This window comes from Cataglyphis hispanica, chromosome 19 (genome assembly GCF_021464435.1).
Source record: "Cataglyphis hispanica isolate Lineage 1 chromosome 19, ULB_Chis1_1.0, whole genome shotgun sequence".
NCBI lineage: Eukaryota > Metazoa > Arthropoda > Insecta > Hymenoptera > Formicidae > Cataglyphis > Cataglyphis hispanica.
This window is the reverse complement of record NC_065972.1, coordinates 2,899,143-2,927,130: the sequence shown is the minus strand read 5'-3', so window position 1 is coordinate 2,927,130 and position 27,988 is coordinate 2,899,143. Positions and strand designations below refer to the sequence as shown.

At 38.4% G+C, this 27,988-nt stretch overlaps 3 protein-coding genes across 4 annotated transcripts; 1 reads left to right on the top strand and 2 right to left on the bottom strand.

Moving 5' to 3' along the window:
- Positions 1-23: 23 nt before the first annotated feature.
- On the bottom strand, positions 24-5,383 carry LOC126856764 (B9 domain-containing protein 1). 2 transcript variants are annotated; one of them, XR_007688407.1, is made up of 6 exons: positions 4,903-5,383; positions 4,093-4,204; positions 3,824-3,932; positions 2,468-2,586; positions 1,604-1,782; positions 24-1,312 (listed from the first exon to the last, which is right to left on the bottom strand). XR_007688407.1 is itself a non-coding variant. In XM_050605581.1 (5 exons), the coding sequence occupies exons 1-5, from the start codon at positions 5,026-5,028 to the stop codon at positions 1,679-1,681; spliced, it is 570 nt and encodes a 189-aa protein (XP_050461538.1). In that variant the 5' UTR covers positions 5,029-5,383; the 3' UTR covers positions 1,563-1,678. The 2 variants fall into 2 exon arrangements, 1 of the variants encoding a protein (XP_050461538.1); XM_050605581.1 differs by lacking the exon at positions 24-1,312 and having other exon boundaries at positions 1,563-1,782.
- Positions 5,384-5,594: 211 nt separating this feature from the next.
- On the bottom strand, positions 5,595-10,632 carry LOC126856762 (probable aconitate hydratase, mitochondrial). Its single transcript, XM_050605579.1, has 9 exons — positions 10,454-10,632; positions 9,348-9,502; positions 9,115-9,281; positions 8,266-9,021; positions 7,985-8,187; positions 7,535-7,823; positions 7,014-7,287; positions 6,473-6,821; positions 5,595-6,338 (listed from the first exon to the last, which is right to left on the bottom strand). Exons 1-9 carry the CDS (start codon positions 10,484-10,486, stop codon positions 6,201-6,203), a joined length of 2,364 nt encoding a protein of 787 aa, XP_050461536.1. The 5' UTR covers positions 10,487-10,632; the 3' UTR covers positions 5,595-6,200.
- Positions 10,633-17,655: 7,023 nt separating this feature from the next.
- Positions 17,656-27,203, top strand: LOC126856576 (mucin-19-like). The gene is made up of 10 exons (XM_050605204.1): positions 17,656-18,398; positions 20,075-20,218; positions 20,565-20,710; positions 20,884-21,056; positions 21,154-21,424; positions 21,538-21,660; positions 21,855-22,025; positions 22,111-22,271; positions 22,354-22,604; positions 22,834-27,203. The coding sequence occupies exons 1-10, from the start codon at positions 18,338-18,340 to the stop codon at positions 26,976-26,978; spliced, it is 5,646 nt and encodes a 1,881-aa protein (XP_050461161.1). The 5' UTR covers positions 17,656-18,337; the 3' UTR covers positions 26,979-27,203.
- The last annotated feature ends 785 nt before the right edge of the window (positions 27,204-27,988 follow it).

Sequence of the window (27,988 nt, the reverse complement as noted above, 5' to 3'; positions counted from 1 at the left end):
ATAATTTATTCTCCATATTTTTTAATCATGTTGTTAAGAGCGTGATATGATGCGCGATTTAAGAGCTGAAAAATAAAACATACGATTTGCATATTAGCATCATTTGCATAATTGGATCGCGCATTCTGTTCCGGGAATCGATCTTGTTAGTTCACGCGAAAGAATAACTATAACGGAGAGCATCCTTTTATCTGCAGCTCGCTCGCTTATTTCGCGACTTGTACGTTTACGATCTATCCCCCAGCCTGCTCTATAGTTTGCAGTACTTTCATTTTAGCTATCTTTAACGCGCGCCTCGCTCGTAAAATGCGACGACGTCATCTCCGTGCACTCTAGCTTGACATCCGAATGGCCCCGCGCATATAATCGCTTTTACGTGCCCACGATACGTCTAGATTAAAACTCGGCCATCCTTAAAGCCGGTCTCTCGATCTTTACGTCGCGTGTTATTAAATCATTATTAAGGCATCTCTAACGGCATCATCTTGTTAACTTGCGAGAGGCCACCGATGTAACCCTTATGAAATACATATTTGACATACTTTGATCTATCGTTTTCTGATACTCGAGGATTCGTTGCAGAAGAATATTAAAAATGAAAAAGCTGCAGTATGGATCTCTTTCGTCGCGGCTTGTCAATATTTTCTACACTAAATCTCCTTAAAATAATATTTGCTAAAATAACATTCGAGTTTTAAGAGATTTTTTTTTACATATTGTTTACATTAGTAATAATATACAATTTTACGATTTATTTGAGTTTATCGTATATATTTCAAGTTTGCAACATTGATTGCAAGAGTAAACATTCCCTTTGTTTATGTGTAATTCGCTTTATATTTACAACGTACGTTTATCTCATAACACGTACGAGGGGATATAGCCGCATGTAATTCTTGGATCGCTCGGCTTTTCCGCGCAGTAAAGGGTAATGCACTCCACCGTTCGAGATGAGATCTCGAACGCAATATTCAGCGATATGTAAAGCGGCTGCTTCGGTCAGCTATAATCGCGCAAAAAAATCAGAGGCTGCTACAAACAGCTTTTCCGTCAAGATACCTGCGTAATTTCGATGTAAACGACGTTTTTAATCCTCTTTCGGGAAATCCGGGGCCGGTCGTTATCTATTTTTCAGCTACACTATCGCAACCACACACCTACGCACATCGTGCATCATCGATGACATTATCGGAATCATCTCGCGGAGATTAAAGCCGCGTTAAATTTAATAAATTCCTCATAAAGGATTAGCTTCCGTTCTCTCTCTTTTCGCGTCTTCTCTCTTTTTCTCTTTTTTTTGTTTACAAAATGCCTATCAGCGAAATAAATATTATTAATAAAATAATAATAATAAAATTAATAAAATAATAATATATAATAATATATTAATATAATATATAAAATAATAATAGTATAACATATAAAATATATATATATATATATATATATATATATATATATATATATATATTAAGAATATATATATTTTCCATTACACTACCATTGACATCGGGAAAAATGGATTGACGGATTATAGGAAAATATAGGAAAATCACACCTCGATTACTCATCGGAATATTATTTATGAAGCGCAGTATTGTACCTTCCTTGATAAGATAATCCTATGGCAGGGTAATCCTCCTCTCCTTGAGCTGACGGGAGTTTAACGGTCGCGTTATCATTTCTTCCATTTCTCGCCGTTGTCGTAACCCAACTTGAAGAAATCCTTCAAAATGACGTTGAATGTTACGGTTACGACTCCCTCGACCCTCATGCGTGTGACTGCAATATTGCGAAACACAGAGCTTAAAAAGGAAGCAGTAAACGATAGCGAAGATACGCACGTGGAAGAATCTCAAGAGTTAATAACAACCTCTTTAAAATATTATTATTATTATTATTATTATTATTATTATTATTATTATTATTATTATTATTGCTATTATTATTACTATTGTCAGATTATTAATATCACAACAAATTTTTCGGGAATGTGAAAAGCGCGCAGTAGCTCCAGGAATTCTTGATATATCGTCAATATTTATAATCAACTAAATGAGGGAATCATTTATAAGAAATTATTTTGATCAAAAACATATCTCTATTTTTAATTAATAAAATAAATAATATTATTTAATAAATAATAATTATTAATTGATAATAAAATAATAATAATAATAATAATAATAATAATATTAATAATTAATAATAATTTAAATTAATTAATTAATGTAATTAATTCCCCTTTTCCCGAAAGCATTATTTTGTACATGACAAAGTTGAGAGATTATCCCCTTTGGCTCGATCCCCCGAGAAAGACGAGATAGAACAACTTAATTTGATGACTTCGCGAATATGCATGCGGTGATCTCACACTTGCCGTTCAACAGCCTGTGTTGGATATAATTAGTTTAACATCAATATATATGGGAGCACTAATGAGAAACGTCTCGATGCACTTCCTTACGTTCTCTGCCGCCACCGGATGCTAGTATGGCGGAATCAATTAATTCCGGTCTCCTGCCGGTTAACCACTCCATGAAACGCTGCAGCGTGGACGACGATTCCGGTACGTAGATAGATACCCTGCGTGATTTCGAGATTTTAGTAAAGCGTGTTTGGTCAGCGGGAGTGTACGTTCAGAGAGAGAGAGAGAGAGAGAGAGAGAGAGAGAGAGAGAGAATCTGGCGTACATCTCTAAAGGAATGATATATGCGGAGTGTTAGACGTATATATACACAGAATTATGGTCGAATATCCATCTTCGATGGATTCAATTGTACGAGGGTGTCACTTGCGAAAACATATATTCTCATGTCGCACACATTGTACGTATCGCATTCTTCTTTATCAAGTTTCTTGGGCGCTCTATCGGATTTTTTTTTTTTCAAATATTGTTGAGCACCGTATCGGATTTTTTGAATATGGAGAATTTTGCTTTATGCATATATGATTTCCCTGCGCATATTAAAATCCAATATTTCATCATGCGAGTAATCCGTTTTCAGAAATGATAGATCTAAGAGAGAACTATATCGTACAATTTAAGATAATGAATTTACTTTCCCGTCTTCTGTCGTAATCTCTATTTTTACGTCATTATAAGAGTGATTTATCGTGGGAATAATCGTCGTGTATAATGGCTAGAAAAAAAATTGTTTTTCCATGAAATCCGGTGATCGGATTTTCCGGCGCACGCGACGCAAGCTAGCAAATGCGCGCTTCACACGGAATAACGTAAAATGACAGAGAATACATATTTCCCTTCCCCATGTATGCGATGCATGCGAATGTGGACAAGCGAACGTTTACCTTAAACGTAGATAGATGAAAATGCGAAAAAATGATTGTAAAACGTAACGTAGTTGATGAAAAAAATATTAAATCACGCGTACGCAAAGAGGGAGGTTCGTTTCTCGCGTTAGTCGCTAATGCTGCCAGCTTTATGAATAATAATTTCATTTATAAACGCTCTTTCTCTCTCTCTCTCTCTCTCTCTCTCCATTTCAGAGAAAAAGTGACGTTTCCGGGCCACTGAAAATTTGAAACTTATTTTTGTTTACTGATCGATGGTCAGATTTGAAAGAGTTTTACCAAAGGTCAACTCAACGTACTAGAGATGTTCTATAAATCAATGAATAATGCAGTATATCCGACCTTTCCTCAACTGTTTTAATACGTCTGGATTACAAATCGCAAGATAAATATTTTTCGTAAGAACGCCGAGACTCGTGAAAATATAAATATTTGTATGGCATAAATTTCTAATGCACTTTGAAAGATTTATATTTTCTTCTGCGCTTGTGCTTTATTCTAACAATACCTTTTCTCGTGATGTCCCGTTTTCAGAGGCAAATGGCACACTCCGTATCCTCTAATTACGTCATGACCGAACAAATCCAAACCATAGATCGACATAATAAGCTGTGGCCCTGTAATAAATTATGTATTACTTGTAATTTGGAAAACGCGATGCGAAATAAGGTGAGAGATTCTTTTTATACATTTTTATACATTTTATACATTATTTTATACATATTTTTGAGCTTACAAATAATGCATGCAACAAAAATAATGTTAAATTGCTCTTACATCCGTGTGGATTTGTACTTTTAAACGTAATATTCAGAGGAAAATTCCAAACAGCGAGATTCCTTGGATCGTTGCTGCACTTACACATTTGCGTCAAACCTTCTTCGATTCCCTGTCGAAGAAGAAAATAATAATTAGAACAGATAATACAAATTATATCAATAGAAATTTTTGTATATTATTAGCCTTTGCAAATAACAATACAATATAAATGCCACTCTTTTACATATTTAATAATAAATTTATAAATTATTATCTAAATTATAATCAGTCTCTCGACCATAGTTAATCCTATTATTTAATTAATTTGATTTTCTAAAGCTTTAAATTATATAGACTAATCTATTATTAGAACGTGGTATGCACTAATAAACACAACATAATTTCTCCGTACATTTGAATAATATTAAATCTTGCATAATTTATAGATTTTGAATATTAATTATAATTGAATTTATGGAATTATATAGATGCATAACTCTTGCATTTTGCAACCGCGCAACGGTTTATTGTTAGCAAAAGATAAAAGCGTGGAGAAAATAGAAGCAATAATTTATATAACAATTGATGGAATTTCATCAATTAATTTAACCTTCCCTCGGTCAGAATTCATTAATATAAAATAAAAATTCTGAACACACACAGATACATTATACACAATGAGAAGCTTATACAATTTTCCTTTTAGATATAATTTAATATGCTGCAAAATGGCTTATTGTTAGATTGCCGAGAGGATTCCTTTTGTGACGATTCTAGCGTGATTTTTATCTCTCCCTTTGACTTTCTTTTATTATTGTAAGAATTTACCGTGACTACGTTCCATTCCGGTCCGAAATGAAAACTGTACTTGCAGTAAACGTTATCGGCATCATAGAATTCTGCATGCTCAATCGACCCGGTGAGGGATAGAAAAAATTGTCCTTCCACTGTCATACTGGTCGAACAGAATTAGCGTTGATTTTTTAAGTTTTTAACAATAGAATAAACTAAGAGACACTCAAAGAGCAATTGCAAAGGAACCTTTTAACTTTCTGTTTGTGGCATTGCACCTTACGTTGTTGTCATGGAAACACACCTAGCCGACACATATGTCGTGTCGACTATGTAAGCGGAGCATTTCTTGGCGATTTCTTTTTCTCTCTTTTCATAATTTTTTGTCATAAATTAATTTAAATTAATTTCTGACGAATCAACGTTATTTTCAAATAAAGTACTTATAATAATTATTATTATTCTTATAATTATTCTTACCTTAATTGATTTTTTCAACTCTCGATGACTTTTATCAGAGCAACAATAACTCGCAAACAATAACTGCTAAAAAAGAGAATATTCCAAAAGCTAATTTTTTTTTGCATATTATTTTCGGAGTATAAATTAATTTCCTTAAATTAATTTCCATTTGTTTTATTATTTCTATTAATTTCATATCTTTTTTTTTATCTTCGAATATTTCTTTCAAGAAGACTCTTAAAATAAGGGAATTAATCATGTACGACTCGTTGACTAATAATTTATTTGTTTTCGTCGACGGCGAGACCACTACATTCTTTTCCTAATAGTCCTATTAGTCAACAACTAAAAAAATGACGATTACCAAGCGCTTCCTTGGTAATGATGAGTAATATGTACATGTAACAACGCCATGACTTGTACGCGATTCAATAACAAATACGCATCCGTTAATAAGACGCAATTACTTTGGTATATCGCAGAATAAGGGAGAGTTTCTCAAACTATTCTCCATGTCGCGTAAGATGTAAATATTGTCAAATAGAAGCGCGAGGGCGCGGGAAAGGGGAGGGGAAATTAATGATAAAGAGAAAGTGATTTTTCTAATAATAATCACGCATCTAAATACATATCTAAAGGACATTTAAAAAATTAAGATCCTTTAGATGTACGTTTGAACATTTGCGTCACGATGGATTATGATGGCTACCAGGCACTATGGCGTATAATTCGCTTATCTTCAGGAGACAGAATTATGATAACGACGTTATGCACCTCGATCGACTTTGCCTCATTTCTGCGACGTGGCGGCACGTTCTCTCCATTTTCACACAAATGTGTTACGCGATAATAACAGTCGCTGGATACTCGATTTATCTGCTCGCAAGTTCCTTCATACGATTCAAGGCGGAGCCGGCTTTGAACCAACCGATCTGTTGCTCGTTCATCGTATGGTTCAAAGTGATGGTGTCCACTTTGCCATCCTTGTGCTTGATTTGCGCTTTCACTGGCTGCAAGAGTGATAATGAATAAGTCGAGGGGCAATCGGGAAACGAAATGTTAAAAAAAAAAAATAGATTACAGATATTTGATGCTTTCAAATTTAATATCCTGTAATTTCACGCGAGTAGTGTCATTTACAAACCTTGCCAGGTGCCAGGTCCTTCAATCCAAGAAGACTGATCTTGTCGTTAGGCTGGATCTTATCGTAATCAGCGGGATTGGCGAAAGTCAAAGGCAGAAGACCTTGTTTTTTTAGATTTGTTTCGTGGATACGAGCAAAGCTCTTGACGATGATGGCGCGACCGCCAAGATGACGCGGTTCCAGAGCTGCGTGCTCCCTGGAGGAACCCTCGCCGTAATTCTCGTCGCCTATAGCGACCCATTTCACGCCTTTCTTTTTGTAATCACGTGCAACGTCTGGCACGGTGCCCCATTCGTTTGTCACTTGATTTCTAATCTTGTTCACCTCGCCATTTTCGGCATTAACAGCGCTGAAAAAAAAAAACAAACAAATAAAATCAAAGTAAAATTTATTAATTAAAAAAAAGCTGCCAAAAAAATCTGTATATCTTAAAAAATTTTTAATTATTTTATTATAAATTTTTATATTAACTTTATAAATAATTTTATAAGTGATTTATCATTCTGTCATCTTACTTGCATGAGACATCCAAGTAGCTTACCCGATAAACAAGTTGTTGGAAATATTGTCGAGATGTCCACGATATTTGAGCCATGGTCCGGCCGCGGAAATGTGATCCGTCGTGCACTTGCCTTTGACCTTAATTAGAATCGTCATATCTTCTAAGTCCTTGCCGTCCCATTTGTCGAAGGGTTCCAACAATTGTAATCTTTGGCTTTTCGGATCCACGTCGACCTTGACCTTGCTACCGTCTGCCGGCGGTGCATCATAGGTTTCCTCACCGGGATCGAAACCGCGAGTAGGTAATTCGTCACCTATACAAATACACAAATATATTTATTAGCAACATACATATATATATATATATATATATATATATATATATATATATATATATATATATTCTGTAAACTTTCGCCTTAAAAATTATATAAATATTATATGCATATTTTTTCTTTTTCTTTCCAATGATAACTATATGCATAAACTTATATTTTTATATTATTATTACCATAATTATTATTTATATTAAATTATTAATATAAATTATTATTTACTAACCATACGGATTATCCAGAAGGAATTCTTTCCCATCTTTGCCTTTTAGTTTGTCGCTGAGAGGATTAAAGTCAAGCCGACCAGCAATAGAGAGAGCGGTGACAAGCTCGGGACTGGTGACAAACGCGTGAGTCGCCGGATTAGCGTCGTTTCGACCGGTAAAGTTTCGATTATACGATGTGACAATAGTATTCTTTTCGCCTTTTTTGATATCGTGGCGATCCCATTGACCGATACAGGGCCCGCAAGCGTTAGCTAATACCGTACCGCCAAAATCACGAAGAATTTTAGCCTAGAATAAATTAACGCAATGTAATGTAACGTCATATAATGTAGATAGTTGCTTGATACCCTTATTATTCAATAAATTACGTATTTTGGGGAATTATTTTTTTACAAATATTATACATTTTAGAAAAATGCATAATATTTGCAAAATTGGAGAAAACTTACAATTCCATCGCGCTCGATTGTCGCGCGAACTTGCTCGGATCCGGGAGTGACGTTGAACGCGGATTTTGCCTTCAGACCATGATCCAGAGCCTGCTTGGCGATATTCGCACATCGACCCATGTCTTCGTAAGAGCTATTGGTGCAAGAACCGATCAGGCCGACCTTGATTTCGTTTGGCCAGTCGTTCTTCTTTGCAGCATCGCCTGTCATGTTTATATATATTTTTATAACAACAGAGATTAAAAAAAAATTTTCTCTCAAGTTTTAAACGCTTTAATTACCCAGTTTAGAGATCGGATGAGCCAAGTCGGGTGTGAAGGGTCCATTTACATGCGGCTCCAAAGTCGATAAATCCAATTCGATGATTTGATCATACTTGGCGTTAGAATCCGCCGACAACAGGCTCGTCTTATGTTGATCGGCAGCGCCGGCAATTTCCGAGCGTCCGGTCGCCTTCAGATAATCCTGCATCCTGTAATTGTATGGGAAGATCGAGGTGGTCGCACCGATCTCGGCGCCCATGTTGCAAATAGTGGCCATCCCGGTACAGCTGATGCTGTCAACGCCCGGACCGAAGTACTCCACGATGGCACCGGTACCGCCCTTGACGGTGAGAATACCGGCCACTTTCAGGATGACGTCTTTGGGGCTAGTCCAACCCTTGAGCTCGCCCGTGAGCTTCACGCCGATCACCTTCGGGCACTTGAGCTCCCAGGGGATGTTCGCCATAACATCGACGGCATCGGCACCGCCGACACCAATGCACAAGCAACCCAGACCGCCACCGTTCGGCGTGTGCGAATCGGTGCCGATCATGAGCAAACCCGGGAAGGCATAATTCTCGAGAATGATTTGATGAATGATTCCGGAGCCGGGATTCCAGAAGCCTACACCGTACCTAGCGCTAGCGGTTTGTAAAAAATTGTAGACTTCTTTGTTGATGTCCTTGGCACGACTGAGATCTTGATCTCCGCCGACTTGCGCCGTGATTAAGTGATCGCAGTGGATGGTGGAGGGTACCGCCACCCTCGGTAGACCTGAGAGAGAGAGAGAAAGAGAAAAAAATTCTCTATTTAATACCGCGATAATCTCTAAAGTCCTGATGTCGATGATTAACTATCGATGATTACCGGAACTGATAAATTGCAACATAGCCATTTGCGCGGTCGCGTCCTGCATGGCGACACGATCCGGTCGCAATCGGAGATAGCTGGTGCCACGAACGATGTCTTGCTTGTCAGGTTCATCGAGATGGGAGTAGAGAACTTTCTCGGATAGAGTCAACGGCCGATTCAGTCTGAAAAAGAATAGTCGTTTCAGAGACAAGAGACAAAAATGATTTTCCCGTATCCTTTCTCCTTACCTCTTTTTAACTATCTTTAGATTTTCTTCTAACTTGTCATAGGGTAGATAATGGTCCGAATCGAATTTCGATATTGCCACTTTGGCAGCGGCAAAGCTCAATGGACTCGCGCTGAAGCATCGTTGCTGCACGTCCGCCGCTAAAGCGGACAGTTTCTGCAAGGTAAACAAAATCATTTTGCAAGATATTCAAATTATCTTGTTGACTTTTTCGAACGCGTTTGACAGGTATATATATATATATATATATATATATATATATATATATATATATATATATATAGATTCAGAAAGAGATATTATATCGATTGGTGTGTGCCAAAAATTTTTATATGTGTATATGCTACGCAACGTCGTTTATTTCTGATCACAATTACGTAATTATAGCCGAGATGCGTGACATTTGTTGCACTTGAGAGAGATATTTGTTCTTAGATAAGCGGTAATAAATACATTTAAATAAATAACGATAACCCTCGACAATGCGCAATAACAATTATGAACGCGTTTATATGCCATATGCTTTACACAATTTCTTCTCTTAATATATACTTTTTATTTTCTTAGTACAACCCTCTCCCCACTCGATCCAACTTTAAATCTCGCGCCCCCCTTCACACACACACCTGCGCCATATGATACTCATTGAAATCTAACGTCCTCGAAAAGCGAACAATATATACACACAGTTCGGCACGTGATTACGTAATGTCTCTGAGATATAATTTATCTCGCAATATTCCTTATTTTTGGACTCGCTCGAATTTCGCGATTTTATTCGTGGAGCATCGGGGCGCGTCCACTGTATGCGCCTTTTTCTCCTCTAATGGCCGGATTTTCCAGCCTGCTCATCGTGCTCCGAGAAGTCGGAGCAACGAGAGATTATGAATACGAGGAAAGATCCCGCGCACTGCGGAAAACGTCAACATCTCTCGTACCACAGCATCTGAAGAGTCTTGCTGTTGACAAGATCTGAAGATTTTGTCCGTCAAACGTCAAGGGTCAAACAGTATTGACCTCCTGCGAAAAATGGAGGGAAGAGAGGCGCTCCGGAGTGCGCGCATTTCTTTGTATCTCACAAATCCTCGATTCTCCCTTCGTCTTTACCTGTGCACGAAGAACACGCGTGCAATAAGACATGCTGAGAGCGAATTAGTGATCCGCCGATGATCTGTTAACTCCCGTGCTCGAAGGGCGCAAGCGCCTGGTGGAAAGTGCGTGACGGTTCGCCCTCACGTTGACCCTCGTGGCAGCTCTTCTCGAACCGGCCACTACAATGAAACTGAGGAGAAGACACTTCTCGTGTCGTCGGTATCGCTCCGTTTTGTGCGCCTGCGCACAAATTACTCTCGTGTCCCGCATCACAATGAATCAGGCCTGTAGATAACAGTCTGTTAAAAAAAATATCGATATAAAATAAAAAATATTGATATTTTATGAAAAAATATTAGTCATAAAAACATGTTCAATAAAGATGTTCAACGTTTACATTATACAAGATTTTTGAGCATTATTGCAATTAATTAATCAAGAAGCTGTCAAATTATTTCGAGGAAATGTCGAGGAAGAATAAGATAAGATAAAAATATATATGATTGCAACATCTGTCAATGTTAGATATGATAAGACCTGTTCCTATCGTACATTGTGTATGAATAAGAAACTTAAAAAAAAAATCTTCGTATATCTTTCCAATGTTCACTATCCAAATTATGCAAGAATTAATTCATATTTTTTATTTTTTTAAACAATTTTATTTTATTTACTCGATATTTATTAAAAATATTATCTGGCTAATTCGAAAAAATTCTGAAATGTTTACTCTAAATAAATCGATAACTATTTCGAAGCGCTCTCTATTACTAGCGAAACGTTTCGTTGCTGAAGAGACTTAGCAGCAACATTTAGTACCAGCAATCGATAAAGAAAAAGTCATGAAAATACTTTGTAATCGCTAGACTTTGCGTGAAATTAAACCGCGATCTCATCGTTTTTATTAGAAAATTTTTATTAAAAAACTTTGAAGGAAAATTAATTTTTACCTTCAATATAAAATAACCATTATTGTCATTTTTCTTTTTTCAAAAATGATATTTATTTATGGCACAAATATTATAGTCACTAAATCTCCTTTATTAAGAATAATTGTTTATTAAGAATAAAATTGTTTCGTGTATTAATATAATATCAACTATCTTCCTCTCGGAATAATCAAAGACTAAATGTAAAATAGGCAAATGTTGGCCATTTTTATATTCAATTAAATTTTTTTATACTAATTCAATTCCTTTATTATTATTTAGAAATAGCGAGATTGAAATACGATTGCGTCGATTTTCTCCCGAGATATCGTGCAGAAATTCTCGGGGAGGATTACGGCGAGGCTGAAAGAGCATTATGGCCGCGATAAGGCCTTGACACGATTAATCCGTTGTAGGTGGACCAGGGCAAGTTTCGACACCACGTGCTTCTCTTGCCGCATTCGCGCGCGTTTACTTAACGATCCGTTTGTCGATCGGCGATTTATCAGAACGCGAACGGATTTACTTTCATCCTCCGTTAAAGGTGTCGTCGAGTCTTATGCTCTCGCGAGGTAAAAATCGCTCGGCGATTATTCCTCGGATTATGCATAATGTCGTTTGTGACAGACGCAATGACAAACTGATAACGATCGCGAAAGAGAAACTCGGGAGAGCGGGATTCTAATGGAAATTGCGAAACGATGGCGCGTTGTCAAATTTAGATCGAGAACATAGAATCAAATATATGTATATATTATTTGTCATTGTATGTCTCAGGATGAAAAAAGTTCGAGGAACATCCGGGGATTGGGCGGACATTAACTCTAATCTAAAATGAGGCGTTTAAGAACCGAAAAAAGCAGCAGGAAATCTCTTTCCGATACTTTCCCAAGAGAAAGAGATCCTACTAAGAAATGTGCCTTATGTAGGAACAATTAAAACGTACTTCCCTTGATTCAGACATTTTTTTCATCAGCAATTTCTAAATCACTATTTTTATACAGCTCTCTTTTAAAATTTTAATAAAAAATATTGTCTTTTAAATTAAATTCTTTATTTTTAAGAAACTGAAGTCTTCCTAATCTATTTATTAGAGTAACTTTTGATCAAGTGATTGTTTTAAATTTAAAAAGTATGATCTTTCTTTTACATCTATCTGATTTTGCAACGCAATATGAAATTTACTATGCGCGTAAGATTATCATTCCATATCTATAACAATGACTTATCTTTCGAAGGTCGTCTGCAAAGGCAAGAAAGATGACCTTGTCGATTTGACAAATTTGGTCTAAAGAGTGATTGACCGGGTTAGTGAAACGAGGGCGTATAACAAAATATATGATAAACCAGGACGCATTGCGTCACGACTTTACATCGTGTCACGTTTACACATAGTCATTGTTTAGATCAGTCATCATAATGCAATTCTGCAACGGTACCGGAATTTAAATTAGCGTTATAGAAGAGACATGCGTGATTTTATCAAGCTGTAGAAATATTGAAAGACACAACAACGCGCCGCATCTTTTGCAAAATAGCTTCTTTATTTTAACGTATAATTCTATCTTATTTATTATTATTATTATTATTATTATTATATTGCACCAACATAATTTTATGTTATTTTACATTTCCCGACAATGCAGTACGTTATGTTTCGATGCGTGACCTAATCGACCAATCGACGAGCCGCGGGCGATAATGGCGAAAGTAATGGTTTGCTCTAGTTTCCTCGAGGCTATAATTGTATGAGTTGTTGCACCCCCGCTTTTTAGCAACGCGCCAAATCATTCACCGTAGATCCTTAAGACCCGTTGATTGTCTCAAATTTCCGGATTAATCCGAAGCTTTCCTGTACGCGTTTCTCAATACGAACGAACGAATGCTGGATCGTTGTTTGATGCATTTCCTAAAAAAAATTTACGTGATATTTTTTTTCACATTTTTTTGTTTTGAGGAAAAAACGCGGGCAATATCTTCCAAAGATATTCCCCAGGAACCGAAGAAAGTGTGGAATTTTAAGCACTGAAACTCTCGTGGCATTCTTTCCATTTGCAATTTTGCTTTTGTAATACGTTATACGCACGAACAAACATTACGCATTGCGGTTTCCCTCGGGCGTTTCCCGACGTAACGATGCCGACATAAAAAACGAGTCGCCTGGGGCTTCTTTTTGGATGTCGGCCGAAAAATCGAACTTATAGAACGAATTAACACGCGAAAGGAAAAGGCCACGTGAGCGTCGAACGTATAGCCTCGTTCGCGAAATCTGTTATGACAGATACGCTCCTTGCACGAGATTCAATCAACAAGAAATATTTATCAAAAAAAAAATATATATTCTTTAAATTTTTAGCAAATATTACACATTTCTCATGAAACATTTTTGCTCGTTGGCATATTAGCAATCTGTCAATTTGGAATACGTCCCGATAGAATCGTCGAGGGGTTGACACGTGAGTTTTAATAAAGACAACGGAAGAGAGACTTTCGAAAAAAAGTCTGCTTCTTACAGTACAATGTGATGAAAAAAGAGATCCGGACGAAAGGAATTTCGGCGAATTTGCCGCGGCGAATTGCGCCGAGAGACCGGGCGTGTCTGGCCAAGTCCGGTCCGCGATCCCATAACCGGACGAAAGAAACCGGGGTGCGCTCTGACATGACGTAATTCTGGAGAAAGCGGACGCTCGCATATGGACGTGCACGGTTCGCAAAAAAAAAATATATATATATACGGAGAGCCTCGACGCGTCGCTCCATCAATTGCGCGAAAGTTATTATTATTTCCTGCACTTGTCAAATAGCGCCGAAGATCCTGATGCCTTCAGTGACGTCGCGTGGCAGGAATCTTCTCTCAACGCGAAGATAATCCATCGCGTGCCTCGTCGATTCGTAATGCAGGCAGAAATCTTCGCGGCGCGAAGATAATTGCCTATACGGGATTTAATTATCACACCGATAAGCCGTGAATGTCATTTAATCTTGAACCGATGCAATTGATCAAATCTTTCATGCGCTTTTCGAAGATTACTTTACTGAGGGAGTGACCTAAATTAAAAAGCTATACATATATATATATATATATATATATATATATATATATATGAAGAACTTTCTTTTTATTTCTCTCTTTTATCAAACTTTCTCATTCTTTTTCGTCTCTTAAATTTTTTAACAGTTGGAATATTTTTGACAAAGGATCAGAAGACGAGTGATATACCCGTGAAGGATAACGCGCACTTTTTCCGGAGGTATGATAATTTCTAAGAAGGTGAAAAATCATTCGAGTAAGCGTAACGGTATATTGGTTCCAAGGTCGATTAAATTCATAAAATTGTCATCGGCAATTATTTAAAAAAATAAGAAAATCAGTCGTAACAACGATAAGTATTTCTATCTCGCTTCCGGATAAAAATCCCCTTAATAAGTTTCCTCATACGGTAAAAGTCGAGGTCGAAGAAATTTATTGTTGCCGAGGAATCTATGGGCTTCCTATAAAACATAAGCGCTATTTTATTTCTCATTAGAAAACACGTGACGCCGCTAATTAGCGAAGCCTCGTAATAACTGTGCTGCGAGTTTATTAAAGCGGTGTAACGTGTTGCGTGGGATATATCTCCGGTATGACCTTATTTATCCTTTCGGAGAACACTGGGAGATTTTATTTGCGAGAAGATAGGAATTTTTCTCGACTATCCTTTGTCGTGTCGCTCCTTCAGCGAATAGATATAACGCGCTCCGTGTTTAGGAAAACTTGAAATTTTGTACGTTCTCTCCTTTTGTGTTGTGTAAAAATAATTTAAGCTGTCATGCCGTATACATACATATATATATATATATAAATCCAATAGATGTACAATACACTGAAAGTAAAGAAGAAATATATACGATAGCTGTTGTTACAAATCGTATTTTCACAACAAGTTGTTTCCGTCGAAGGAGTCGCGTAGTGCCGTCGATGCTTGCAAATCGATCAATCTCTCGATCGTTCGGTCATTTATCGCGGCAAAAAAATCACACCCGCGGCCTTACACCCGCGGGCCTCGTCGAAGCACCGTATAAACGTTTACGTAAAAAGCAAAGATGTATTGCTACCATAAATTACGCCTCCGCGGTCGTTTCCGTCCTCTCTTAAAGATAATTATTATTTATTTATAACTTAAATGTCGTGTGCGCGCGAGGCCGCTTTCCAGTCTAATTTTATGATTTTTCTCAGAAGCTGCTGTATATGTAGATTTTATTTCCTTTTTATCGATTAAAGAAATATGCAAAAATATTTAAATGTAATTGAAGAATAAAGTATATAAATTTTTGTCTAGCTTTTACACGCATCCATTTTTTCTCTATCAATTAGATATGTTTGTGTTCTCTAAGAACGCAATTTGACAGTAAACATTTGTTTCTGCTTGATGCTCTTTTAATTACGATTTTATTTGAATCTTGGCCTTGCCCATATCCTATATTCCATTTTTTCCCAGAGAATTTTTGGCCTTTATCGTTGAACACAAAGGTTCGGGCACATCATTTACGAGGTTGCGAGTTTTTCTCACGATGCTATATGCGATTCAATTGTTCTGAATCGATCCTTCCGACTAGATAGCTATTTGATTGATTTAAAAAAAAAAAAAAATTAAAATATCTCCGAAGAGTGACAGATTATTTAAGTACTGAGATGCAACAAGTTTTTCTTTTTTTTTGCGACTACATTTTTCATTGAGAGAGATTTCATAGGAGAATCAAGAAAGCTATTCATTTTGCACAAAACTTTAAATTCTTTATTATAAGTAAATCCTCGTGCTGACTTTCAAGTAGTATTGCAAGCACACCGCAGATCTAGCGTGGACAAAGGAGGATACGTCTGAACCGTTCGGCAGCTGTCAGTGAGCAATTCGCGCTTTGTAAAAAAAACCTGACTACTAGAACAAGTGTCTCCTTTTCAAGTGGCCATTGCTGTTTTTACAAACGTCGTAATTTTCCAAGAGATTCCTTTCCCTCATCTCGATCCACGCAGCGCAGAATGCGTGGACCAATGCCTCTCGCATTAGATCACAACCTGTTAGAACTCAACAAATATATTTATATATTCATTTATGATTCTTTTATCGTTTCTCGTGTGTCGTGGAGGGGCGGACCTAATCTAATTCAATTCCTTGCATTTTTTAAATGGCTGATATTACAAATTAATTCGTAATGGATTAACTGTCAAACAGATCTACGGTTGCGAAAAAATAATTGCAAAGGCACTTAATTTTTGGTAAAAATTTAAATAAATATTTTATTTTAAATAAGAAATTGCAATCTCTCTCTTTCTCTTACGAAAGAACAAGAGTAATTGTGATATATTATCAAATTCATAATTAAAAATATTTTTCGTTGACGCGATGCTATGGTCAAAAATAGAACTTTAGCGAGAATAATTATTTTGCTTGATGACTCGTGACGAATAAATAAAGTATGGATAAAACAGTCGCATAGATAGATAGATATGCTTTTCCGATTATGTAAACCTCTTTTAATGATAAAACGTAAATTATGCTAAATGACTTAATGCGGAAATAATAGCAAGAAAAATATGATCAATAATTTATATAACAATAATAGCATTAAAGTAGAATATTCGCATCGTATTAGACAGTGCGTGTCGTTGTCTTTGAATTTTAAAGTAACTTATCGTAAAATAAAGAAAATAATTTCTCAAAAATGACGCAACGCGCAGAAATGGCTGTAAGTCATATCGTTGAGTAAAACTTATTGTTGATTCATCTGATGGTGGTCCTTTCGATTTAAAACTCAATCGTTAACTTTGTAGGCTTCTGGTCGTACAATTTCAGAATCACCTGGCACTCGATCGCCTTTGTAAGTTTCTCACGATCAGATGACAATGACAAAGACGGATACCGATTTCGCTAGAGATCAACAGTGATATAGTAGATTCGATTTATAAAGAGAGTTCTGAAAGAACGATTTTATTAGATGAGATTTTTTTAATACAAGAGAGACTCAACGAGAATCACAGCAAAGATTGCAGATTTCATTGACAAGCTGTCTTTCCTTAAAAAAGATTAGAGAAAGGTATGACGATAAAAGTTTATCGAACATCGACTGCTCCATACGAGAGATATACGAGAGATTCAATGACGTAATCGTCCAGATTTAAGAGAGATTCATCATTGATTAGCACATATAGCAAATGGATACTGAGCGTTGCACAGAGATGACTCTCTTGCGTTCCATCGCGAGGATGGAGCGAGATTCGCGATGGTAGTTTGATTCAAACAATCGCGAGGCGCGTTTCTAATAATCTCTCAGGAACGATCTCTCGAGACTTATCGAGATTTATATATCGTTTTCGATAAATTACGATCCCGAAATATCCCAGTTGAGGCACGCTTCGATAGAAACTTTACTTTTACCGGCGAATATCGGCGAGAGCGGCTCTGATTCTCGTGGCCGTCCAATTTTTTTTATCCGACCCGTAGAAGGGCTCGGCGAAGAAGGAGAAACCGTGCGTTACCTTGTCTCGTGCATCAAACTGCGTAACGCGGAAAGTGTCCCCCGAACTGGGACAGAACCCCACCCGCGATCCCGCATCGATATCCCGATGGCCTCCGGTCTCACTCCCCCTTTTTTCGCCTCTCCTCGGCTCGTTCTCTCGGTGCCTTCCCTTTCGATCTTTGGTCCTCGCTATCATCCGGCCGAGACCGGCGAGGTTTACTTGTAAGAGAGCACTCGTCCTCCGAAACTTCAGTGCAAAACGCGCGCTTCAACTCGAAGGATCCTCCGTTCGATAAAGAAGAGAAAGAGAGGAAGGGGGTGAGAAGGAAGGAGCGAGAAAGGGAGAAAGAGAAGAGCCTTGTCGAATTGGGATATCTCGATGCGACGTTCAATGATTCAAGGGTGATCCCCTGTGCGTCTGTCCGCCTGTGATTCGTCGATTTCGGTGCTTTTTGATCTGGAGATCTTGAAAAAAATGTGGGGTCGCGAGGTTCTCTTAATATCGTTCGCGCTCATAGCGCTCGGAACTACCACGAGTAAGTATAATTTTTCAAAATAAAAATCTTGATATATTTTCAAGATAAAATCAAACAGTATATTTTATATGTTTGCTTATGGCTTATATAAAAAAAGATTTGTAAACTTGACAATCCATTTTTTGCATAATTTGTTCATATATATATATATGTCTGTATACAACAATGTGTAATAACAATTTTATTATAAATTAAAAAATTGTTAAAATCCGTTTTTGAAATAAATTATTAATTTTTGCATAATTTGTTTATATGTATAACAATTTTTTTATAGATTAGAAAATTAAAATTCATTTTTGAAATTACATAAATTATTAATTTTTGCATAATTTGTTTATATATATATATATATATATATATATATATATATATATATATATATATATGTAAATTAACGATTTTAATATAGATTAGAAAATAATTAAATTCCGTTTTTGTAATTACATAAATTATGCAAAAAGGAGATTTATCGTTGTTCATTTCTGGCATTTTTTTACAAAATGGTCTTTTATTTTTATTGGCATATAAAAATTATTTACGTTCAGACATTTATTAAGGTTAAAACATTATGTTACGATATTAAGTAAGAAACTAGACATAAATGTCCGGACATAAATAATTTTTATATGATATTTTATATAAATTTACATGAAGTTACATAAATTTTAGCTGGAAATAAAAGACTTTTTGCAAATAAAAAGCTTCAAAAGACAGAACGTCCCTTTTTCATGTAACGTCATTAAATGGACTTAGGAAAATATATGTGCATTAATATAGATTATGCATTATATTGCGTATAATTCTCAGATAAAGTAAAAACTGAATGGCACATGACACAACACACAGAGCTAAATAGGACGCATCGGCGCGCGTCCGATGCGAAAAGCGATCTTCTGCCGATTGCGTTACCACGCGTATCGGATACACCGCCGTCCTTTAAGCTTGAATTACGACACGTAAGACTGGAGCAAGGATGATACCATTTATATCATCGATCATGTACATCTCGCGTACACTTTTTTTTTTAACGTTTTTCTAAGAACCACATGACGCGATGATCAAAACATATTTTGTTCTTTCTACTATTAATACTGGCTTTATAATTGAATAAAATGAACCGAGTGCCTTTCGCTCTTGCTTATCAAGTAAAGCTTATCAGTAAAGCATTATTTCATACGAAATGTTATATAATATATCGTTAAAACGAATCCTTTTGTTTCTTTACATATTCAGAATTTTATTTCATTTTTGCTCGTATGAGACCAATAAGCTCCACGAGTACGCACGTGGCGCGTAAGTGACATTTGTAGTACTTATGTAAAGGAGGCGTATTTATACATGTAATGAGAAATATACGCGCACGTCACGCAATGCGACGTTTAACGCTCAATCAATCGCGCGATAATTGCACACGGTTATTACCTCAATGTATCCGGGACCCGTTGATTATTAATCAATCTCGCATAATCCGCGGATGCTTAATCTCTCGCGGATCATCCTCCGGCTTCTTTCTTTTGTGGAGATCGGACTCACGTGACTATGCAAACGACTCGTATAGCAATCGTAGCTTAACGCACCAGTGACCGGTGGTCGATGATGTCAACAGTTGAAACTCTCGCATATCCTTGTTAGATCATAATATTTCTCGTCAAATATGCGTATTGGTCTGTTCATAGAATGCCCAAAGAAAAGAATGTCGCCGATCAGAGAAATTCTCTGCTACACATCCGCCTTGGATGCCGAACTGCTGACTGATTCCGTATGCAGTTGCACGACTCTGGTGCATCAACATCACGACGTGCGGAATCTCTCTGTTTCCAGTAAGATCAGTCTATCCTATAAGATAATATGAAGAAAGATAATATGCACATGGTGTATATCAGTTCTAATATTTTATTGCGAGTCGCAGTTGTAAGGATAGATAAGCATATTAACATCGATTATGGTGAAAATGATGGGTTCAATTTTTGAAGAAATTAAAAAATAAAAGAAAAATTAAATTAAAAAATAAAAATAGAAATTGAAAAATAAAAAAAATTTTTTAAAAATTGAATTCAAAAGAAATTTAAATTAGATGGATATAATTGATTACTGCGTGTAGATTTTAGCAAAATTTTTTATAAGTTGAATTTTCATTCTAAAATAAATGACATGATGGTATTTTAGGCATTGTTGATCTGCAAAAATCTTTGAAAGAGATGCATCCGCCTCTTCAATTTGTCATTTCTGTATACGATCCCGCGATGATGCTCAGAAATTCCGCCATGGTTCGGCAGGAAGCTGTCGCTCGAATTGTCGCCGTTATGAAAGAGGTATAGTACACTTGCCTTTTTTTTTAAACATCGTTTCTTACTTTATTAAATAAATGTTGAATGTTTTAATAATCGAACACTTAAATATGTGGAATAAATTGAAATGTAAAAACGTAAATATTAAATCACGATATTGATACACAAATTAATAAAAGAATCTTCCATTTCTCAAGGTGGATGGCGTGGAAATGAATGTGACAGCGGGTTCCAAAGAGCGTCTTTATAATTTCGTCAAAAGTCTGAGAGACGAAATGATACGAAAATCTTACGACAGGAGGATCTTCCTGGCTTTGCCTAGTAAACCGGAGGATCTGGCCAAGCAGTTTGACGTGAAAGAACTCGCAAAGTAAGCACTCTCTCGTCGATGTATCGTTCAACGAAGTGTTTTTAATAAAATATTTCTTAATCGCCGATTTTTATATTTTCCGTTTTTCTTTTCTTAGATATATCGATCTATTTACGCTTCCGACGGATTATATGACCGACGAGGACGGAACCTTCGTCACCTTTCATCCCTCGCGTCTCATGGGACTCTTCGATATGTTAAACACGGACAACTTGGTGGATTTGATAAGCGGATTAGGTGCACCCAAGCAAAAAATTATGATCACTTTGCCGGCCAGGGCGTACAGATTCGCTTTAAAGCACGAGGCTGAGAACGCTCCTAGGTCGCAAACTACGGAAAAAGAGCCCACGCCGATCGATCGTAAACAGGTGCATACGACATCCGTCCGTTTTGCTTGTATTTTTTTTTTTTAGAGTTAAAAAAAGAACGAATCTGTTCTGCGATTGCATTGACTCTCGGACTAACTCGATCCTTATTTTAGCTTTGCGAAGCCATGAATGACGGGGAATGGATTGTGGAACGAGATGAAGATCTCACGGCACCGTATGCATTTCAAAACAAAACGTGGATTGCTTTCGAGGATAAGATCTCGGTTGGAATAAAGGTTCGTGCGCAGAAAAAGATCTGCCGAAAAAAATCTTTCTTGCTCAAAAAATATTACAATCTAATATAAAAAAAAAAAAAAATAAAATTATTTCAATAAAAATTAGTCATAATATCGATATTATTATAGATTGATTTAGAACGCTTGCTTTGTAATAACAACATCAGTTTGTATCACAGAATGCCTGATTTCAGGGAAAGTACGCGTTGCTACGGGATTTGGCGGGATTGGCGGTGCGAAATATAGAAAACGACATCAAAACCGAGTGCGAAGAGCCACTCGCGGAAGAAATATATCGTTCCTTCGCGGAATTTAGAAGAAAAACGAGGCAAGCCGTACTGAACGCGCTGGAAGACGAGCTTCATGTACATGAAAAAAATTATTTCTATATTTCACTTTCCGTTTATTTTATTTTTCCAAGATTTATAAATCATTGCAATTGAATTTCAGCAAACTCAATTCTCGTATCCCAATCGAGCGAAAACGTCCAGCTACCGCGTGGTTCGCGTGGTGGACACCGAGGGACATATTAAAGCCGTGCGAGAGAATACGCAGACCGAGTTTGTCTGTCGACGACAAGGCTACTTTGTTCATCCTAAGAGTTGTAATAGGTGATAAAATAACGCGATCTCTGCCTGAATTCAAATTTAAACGCAAGGATATAAATAATCTTGTCCCTTCATCGTTTCGCAGATTCTATCGCTGCGTGAAATTCAATCAACAGATAGATGACTATTCCGTCTTTGAATTCGATTGTCCGGCCGGCTTGTCGTTCGACGAACGCACCGAGGTCTGCGTCTGGCCGGGTTCCCTGCCTCAGGGCTCGCCGTGTCCCGGCAGCAGCGAAATCGCTCCCGTTGCCCCGAAGAGATTCGAGTGCTCTCAACCGGGTTACTTTGCAGATCCGCAAAACTGTCGATGGTTCTTCGCTTGCATGGATTTAGGTACGTTAAAATTCTTATTATTATTATATATTATTATTACTATTATTATTATATTACTATTACTATATATTGTTATCCTTTAGCGTGTATGTTTTTTAAAATTGAAGAAAATATACCTCTAACTATTTTATATAATCATTATAATTTTGTTGATGATATCGTTAATATAATTAGCGAAAATTTTTATTTAAATCGATATTATTACATACTACTTCTTTTATATCGACAGGCGAATCGGAGTTAATGGCGTTCGAGTTTCGATGCCCGTACGGCTTGGTGTTTGACGAGAAGAGATTAGTATGCGAGTGGCCTTGGCTGGTTCCGGCTTGCTCGGAATCTGGATCGGCTTATACCAGGACGGAATACCATTACGGAGGATATACCGTAGCGGGAAGTTCTACAGGAGGCGTTATGGGAGGTGGTTACATTACCGGTGGTTTACCGGAATATTCCGTCACAGCCTCCGGCACGGGTCACTCTAACGTGGGCTATTCTAAAGCGACCGGCACTGGTGTCCATGGAGCAAATTATTTTACAGGATCCACCGCGGAATACTTCGATAAACATACTTCCGGTGCTGGATACGCGGGATCGTCTGCGGGTCCAATAGCTATTGATTATTCTAAACCGAGCGGATATGGAGGCTCAGTATCCTCTATTCCGACGTATACTGGACCGTCCGGTATACATGTCGGTATACATTCGGTATCTCCTGCGGAGGAAAGTAGCGCAGGATATTCTGCGTCGAGTGACAAAACTAGCAATATCGGATATACTGTATCCACCGGATACAGGCCTGGTAGCGGATATTCCGGTGGATATACTGGACCGTCGGGAGGAATTACCACAGGTTTCTCCGGATCTACCGCGGGGGGATATTCCGGAACTGTCAGTGGAAGTCGCTTGACAGGGGGAGATGTAACTTATTCGGGCAAACCTGGATCAAGTTATTCCGGGCTAGCGGGCGGGTATGCAGGAGGCGTTGATGCGAATATTAATCCAATAGTAGGTACAGTGACTTATCCAAAAACACCGGGCTATTTCGCAGCCACAGAAACGCCCGGATCATCTGTCAATATTGGACGTGCGGATTCCGCCGGTTCTAAATTCGTTGGCTCGACGAATCTATATACAGGCTCCAGTGCGTTTAATGCGGATGGTTACTCGGTTCCTACCGGTATTTATTCGGGAGCTACTGAACGTCAGCCGTCTTTCGATAAAACCGGCTCGTCATTTGGAATTGGATCGTCTTATTCTGGAGCTACCGACGGATCAAATATATATCAAGGATCGATCGGTGCAGGATATTCCAAAGCTACGAGCGGGACTTTGCAAGGTTCGACGAGTTCAGATCGAGTCTCGACTGGTTTCGGTAGCGACGCTTCGAAATCCGTCTCCGGGCATACTGATGTTAAGATTACTGACAGTGGACATTTTGTAAGTGGTAGTGTTGGTAGTGTACCGTCTTCTAGAGCAGGCGCTTCCTCGACAGGAGTAGAATACAACGAGCAGGAAGGATATACAGTTCCTGTATTTTTATTACATGGAGAACCGATCTATCCCTTGACTGGAACGACAAAAGCTGGAACAAAAGCTCATTCTGGATTATCAGGCGTAATAAGAGATTACGGAAAATCCGATTTAGCGAGACCTCATTTAAATATTAGCAATGAAGTTTCCGGCTACGATGTGCGAAAAGGCGCTACCGGTGCAATCGTGCCTGGAAGCGGCGTACAAGGAAGTATTCATACCAGTGATTCTATTTCGGGGACTTTCTTCAGTCATGGAAATGTTCCCGGTGCGATATTATCTCCTGCCATTAATCAAGGCACTGTTTTAACAGGAGAAGTACAGCCTGGATATATCGCTTCCGAAAAAGCAGAACCGGGATACGTGATTAGAGACGGATTGAAAACAGTAGATGTCGGATCAGCTAGTCCGGGAACTTTAATATACGATCCGCCTACTCCTGCAATTTCGGTGTCCGGCCCTTCAACGTCCAATGTCGTTTTGAAAGGTGAAATTACCCCAGGTATCGTTATTTCTGGATATACCGCTCCTGGAGTATCTGTCGGAAGTTCCGTTCAATCAGGAAGCATCGAGAGTTCAACCGGTACATCGTACGTGCCGCAAGCAGAAACAACTTATCATGGTGTCAACAGTGCCGCAACAAGAGGATGTTCGAGTAGCTCTTCGACGGGTCTTGGACGGCCGACGCGTCCGCAGGACTTCAAAACTGATGTCGGATGCGGCACCGGCAATCAACATCGGATCAACATCGTTTACGATACCGGCAAATATTCAGAAAATGATGTGCCAGATTATAGACCGACGAGCGCCACTCTTCCCGATTCTATTGTATCAGGAGGTAGAATAGAAGGTATCGGCGGTGTTATTTTTGGTTCTACTTCACAAAGTTCGACTACAGCCACGCCAGGATATCCGTTGCCTACAGCGGCCGTCTTCACACCGAGTGGATTCACGAAATCTGGTTTAACTAGAACAGGTATAACCACTGCCATTCTCGGAGGTGGTGGTAGCTACTCAGTAAGCACAAGCGAACGCCGACCTGCCTGGAATCCTGAAAATATCAGTGACAAAGCATTCGAGGGGAACGTGGCCGGATATACAAAGACATCGTCTAGTAGCAACGCCGCAGATTTGTCTGTTACCTTGACTCCTGGCTATTCTTCGACAGCTTCGCCAAGTCGCGGCACTGTACAGTCGGTTACTTCCAGCTACTCGTATCCTAAGCCAAGCATTCAGCTTGGAACAAACGGCGTAACGTTCCTCTCATCGTCAATTCCGCCGATTGAGAATAATTTACCGATTACGTCGCCCAAGCCGTTTTCGATTAATGTATATGACGGATATGACGGATCATTGGGCAGCAGTGTAGCATTCGGATCTAAGATACCAACGGCGCCGATCGATCGTCGCTTATCAACATCGACAGTCTCGCCTGTATTTTACACTACCGAGCGTCCAAAGATTTATAAAACAACTCTCTTTGAAGCGGCTAGAATTCCAGTGGCTGTGTCAACTGTCAGACCTGTCACCGGATACAAGACCGTCCCTCCAAATATCCCGATCTTAACCGATGACCGGTTTAGCCAACAGACTGGCAATTCGCAGACTGCATCGGTATCAACATCTAGCATCGGTTTAGGAGCATCTTTCCAACAAACTGATTTTAGCGGCAAAAAGGATCATGATTCTTCTTTAGTTTCCGTGTATCTTCCGACAAAGTCGCCCAGTAAACCCGGTGTAATCGCGTCTACCACGAAGTATGATATACCTGCGAGTACTGTGCGTCCAGATCTTGTCGGGGTAACATACAAGAAACCTTCATCATTCGCATACGGAGGTCTTTCCTCGATCACGTCGCCTACTACCTTCAGACCTTCCAACGTGTATTACACGGGTCAAGGATTCTCGACGGCATCTTCCGCAGGAACAATTTCTGGCGGCGGCTCTCCGACAAACCTAGATATTTCGAGAGACAAGATCGATAAATTAATTACAAACTACGATAGAGGCACCATAAAATATATGCCAAGCGTATACGATACCACCGCGAGTTCAGGATTCGGTTCAACCTCCAAGAAACTCTCCTCCGAGAAGTCATCATTCTATGCGACCGGCAGTACCGTCGCCATCACAGCGCCGTCCGGCTCGACAACATCCTCATACAAAGTTACCACAAAAGCCCCCGAAAGCAAGGGCAAGGTCATCGTGAAATGGAGCGATCTACATCCGCTTCTTCTAGGCAAACTCGGAGCGGAGTGTACGTGCAAAGCCGATCCCTTCGCCACTCTTCGCGGCCCGGTGAGGAAACTGATCGCCTCTTCCAAGGGCAAGGTGGATCTTGGCAACTACGACGAATCCGAGATCTACGTTGATCTCGAGAACAACGGCTCCTCCGAAGAGGACACCACCAATTACGACGGTTATCCGGCGCAACCCTATAAAATTAGCCCCCATGAAACGACGAGCGGCCAACCACCATCATCCTCTTACTTACCTGTGTCTTCAACGACGGTAAGGACGAGAAATTTCGGTCCAGCGATAGATTTTCGTGCCGGCAGGAAATTGAAGGATGACGTCGGTTCATCGCCGAATACGATCGCTAGCGATCCAGAGGATGATCCTGACCAAATAATCAATGGCGCCACCGATTGCGCCAGACCGGGTCTCTTCAGACATCCTAGTCTCTGCAATAAATTCTACGCCTGCCATTGGGATCAGTGGAAGAAGAAATTCACGCTTCACATCTTCAATTGTCCGATCCATTTAACGTTCGACTCGAGAGCGAGCGCGTGCAATTGGCCGAGTAAGGGTCCAGCTTGCCAAGCCGATAATCTATTAGTATAAATTCGTTATTAGGCGCTTATATCTCGCCGTCTTTTTTACATCTTATCTTTTTCTTTTGTACATATAATAAATAGAGGCGAAAGTTTAATTGTGTAAAAACGTTAAAAATCACTTCTCAGATCGTTAATCCAATTTGAAAGATTGATTCGACCGATTGATTACACAAACAATGAGATGTTGCGAGCGCAGCGATATATCATTAAATATAAAACGACTTACTTTCACACACGAATTAAGCTCTCGGTCCTTGGATCGATTGATAGCACAGTTGACTGAGTCCATCTTGACATCTAGATTCCCCCCCCCCCTAAACGTTTGCATTGAATAGCACCGATGGTATGTCTCATTGAAATGAATCTCGTAGCATCTCGGTGAATGGAAAGGTTGAAACTCGTTGAGAGACATAAGGGAAGGGCTAAAGCCAAGGCGATCGAGGTGCAGACTGCGGGAAAGTGTTGTCAAAGTGAAAGTAGTCCGTGCCCCGTCAATCTAATTGTAAATCGCGAAAAACAGTCGAGTAGTGTATGTATTATTTATATTTCTATATTCCAAATTTACATTGTAAATATTGAATAATAAATATTAAATCGTTTAAAATATTCGATAATACAATAATAATGAAAATAATGATAGCGTAATCGGTGTACTTTTACAAAATTATCAAGGCGCTAGAAATATAAAATCTCTTGAGAACACAAATAAAATTTACCGTTTATTTAATCTAAAAAAATAATGCTTTTCTATAAAATTTTTATTAGATATAGCAAGCGTCTCTTACCATAGATAATCTATTCATGTCGTCTTTCATTTGACGTATTGATATCGCATAATGATATACTTTCCGATCAATTTTACGCTTTCTTTTTCGGTATCCACGATGCTTTATAACATTCCTGAAAAAATAAACTTTAAATGTGATTCTTATATTATACGCTACGCATTTACGGTAATTTTCCATTTCGCTATATTGTTGCAAAAATATTATTTATTCGTCGCTAATTAAAGAAACT

Excerpts from the sequence above, each read along its gene's own strand:
- LOC126856576 (XM_050605204.1), top strand. The coding sequence starts at position 18,338 with ATGTGGGGTCGCGAGGTTCTCTTAATATCGTTCGCGCTCATAGCGCTC. Across the intron at positions 20,219-20,564 it reads GCGGAATCTCTCTGTTTCCA|GCATTGTTGATCTGCAAAAA; the intron begins GTAAGATCAGTC and ends ATGGTATTTTAG. Across the intron at positions 21,661-21,854 it reads AGATCTCGGTTGGAATAAAG|GGAAAGTACGCGTTGCTACG; the intron begins GTTCGTGCGCAG and ends GCCTGATTTCAG.
- LOC126856764 (XM_050605581.1), bottom strand. The coding sequence starts at position 5,028 with ATGACAGTGGAAGGACAATTTTTTCTATCCCTCACCGGGTCGATTGAG. Across the intron at positions 3,933-4,092 it reads AAGTACAAATCCACACGGAT|GGCCACAGCTTATTATGTCG; the intron begins GTAAGAGCAATT and ends AATTTATTACAG. Across the intron at positions 1,783-2,467 it reads ATCCGGTGGCGGCAGAGAAC|TCACACGCATGAGGGTCGAG; the intron begins GTAAGGAAGTGC and ends GCAATATTGCAG.
- LOC126856762 (XM_050605579.1), bottom strand. The coding sequence starts at position 10,486 with ATGTCTTATTGCACGCGTGTTCTTCGTGCACAG. Across the intron at positions 9,503-10,453 it reads CGCGTGTTCTTCGTGCACAG|AAACTGTCCGCTTTAGCGGC; the intron begins GTAAAGACGAAG and ends TTTACCTTGCAG. Across the intron at positions 6,339-6,472 it reads AGGACCTGGCACCTGGCAAG|CCAGTGAAAGCGCAAATCAA; the intron begins GTTTGTAAATGA and ends TCACTCTTGCAG.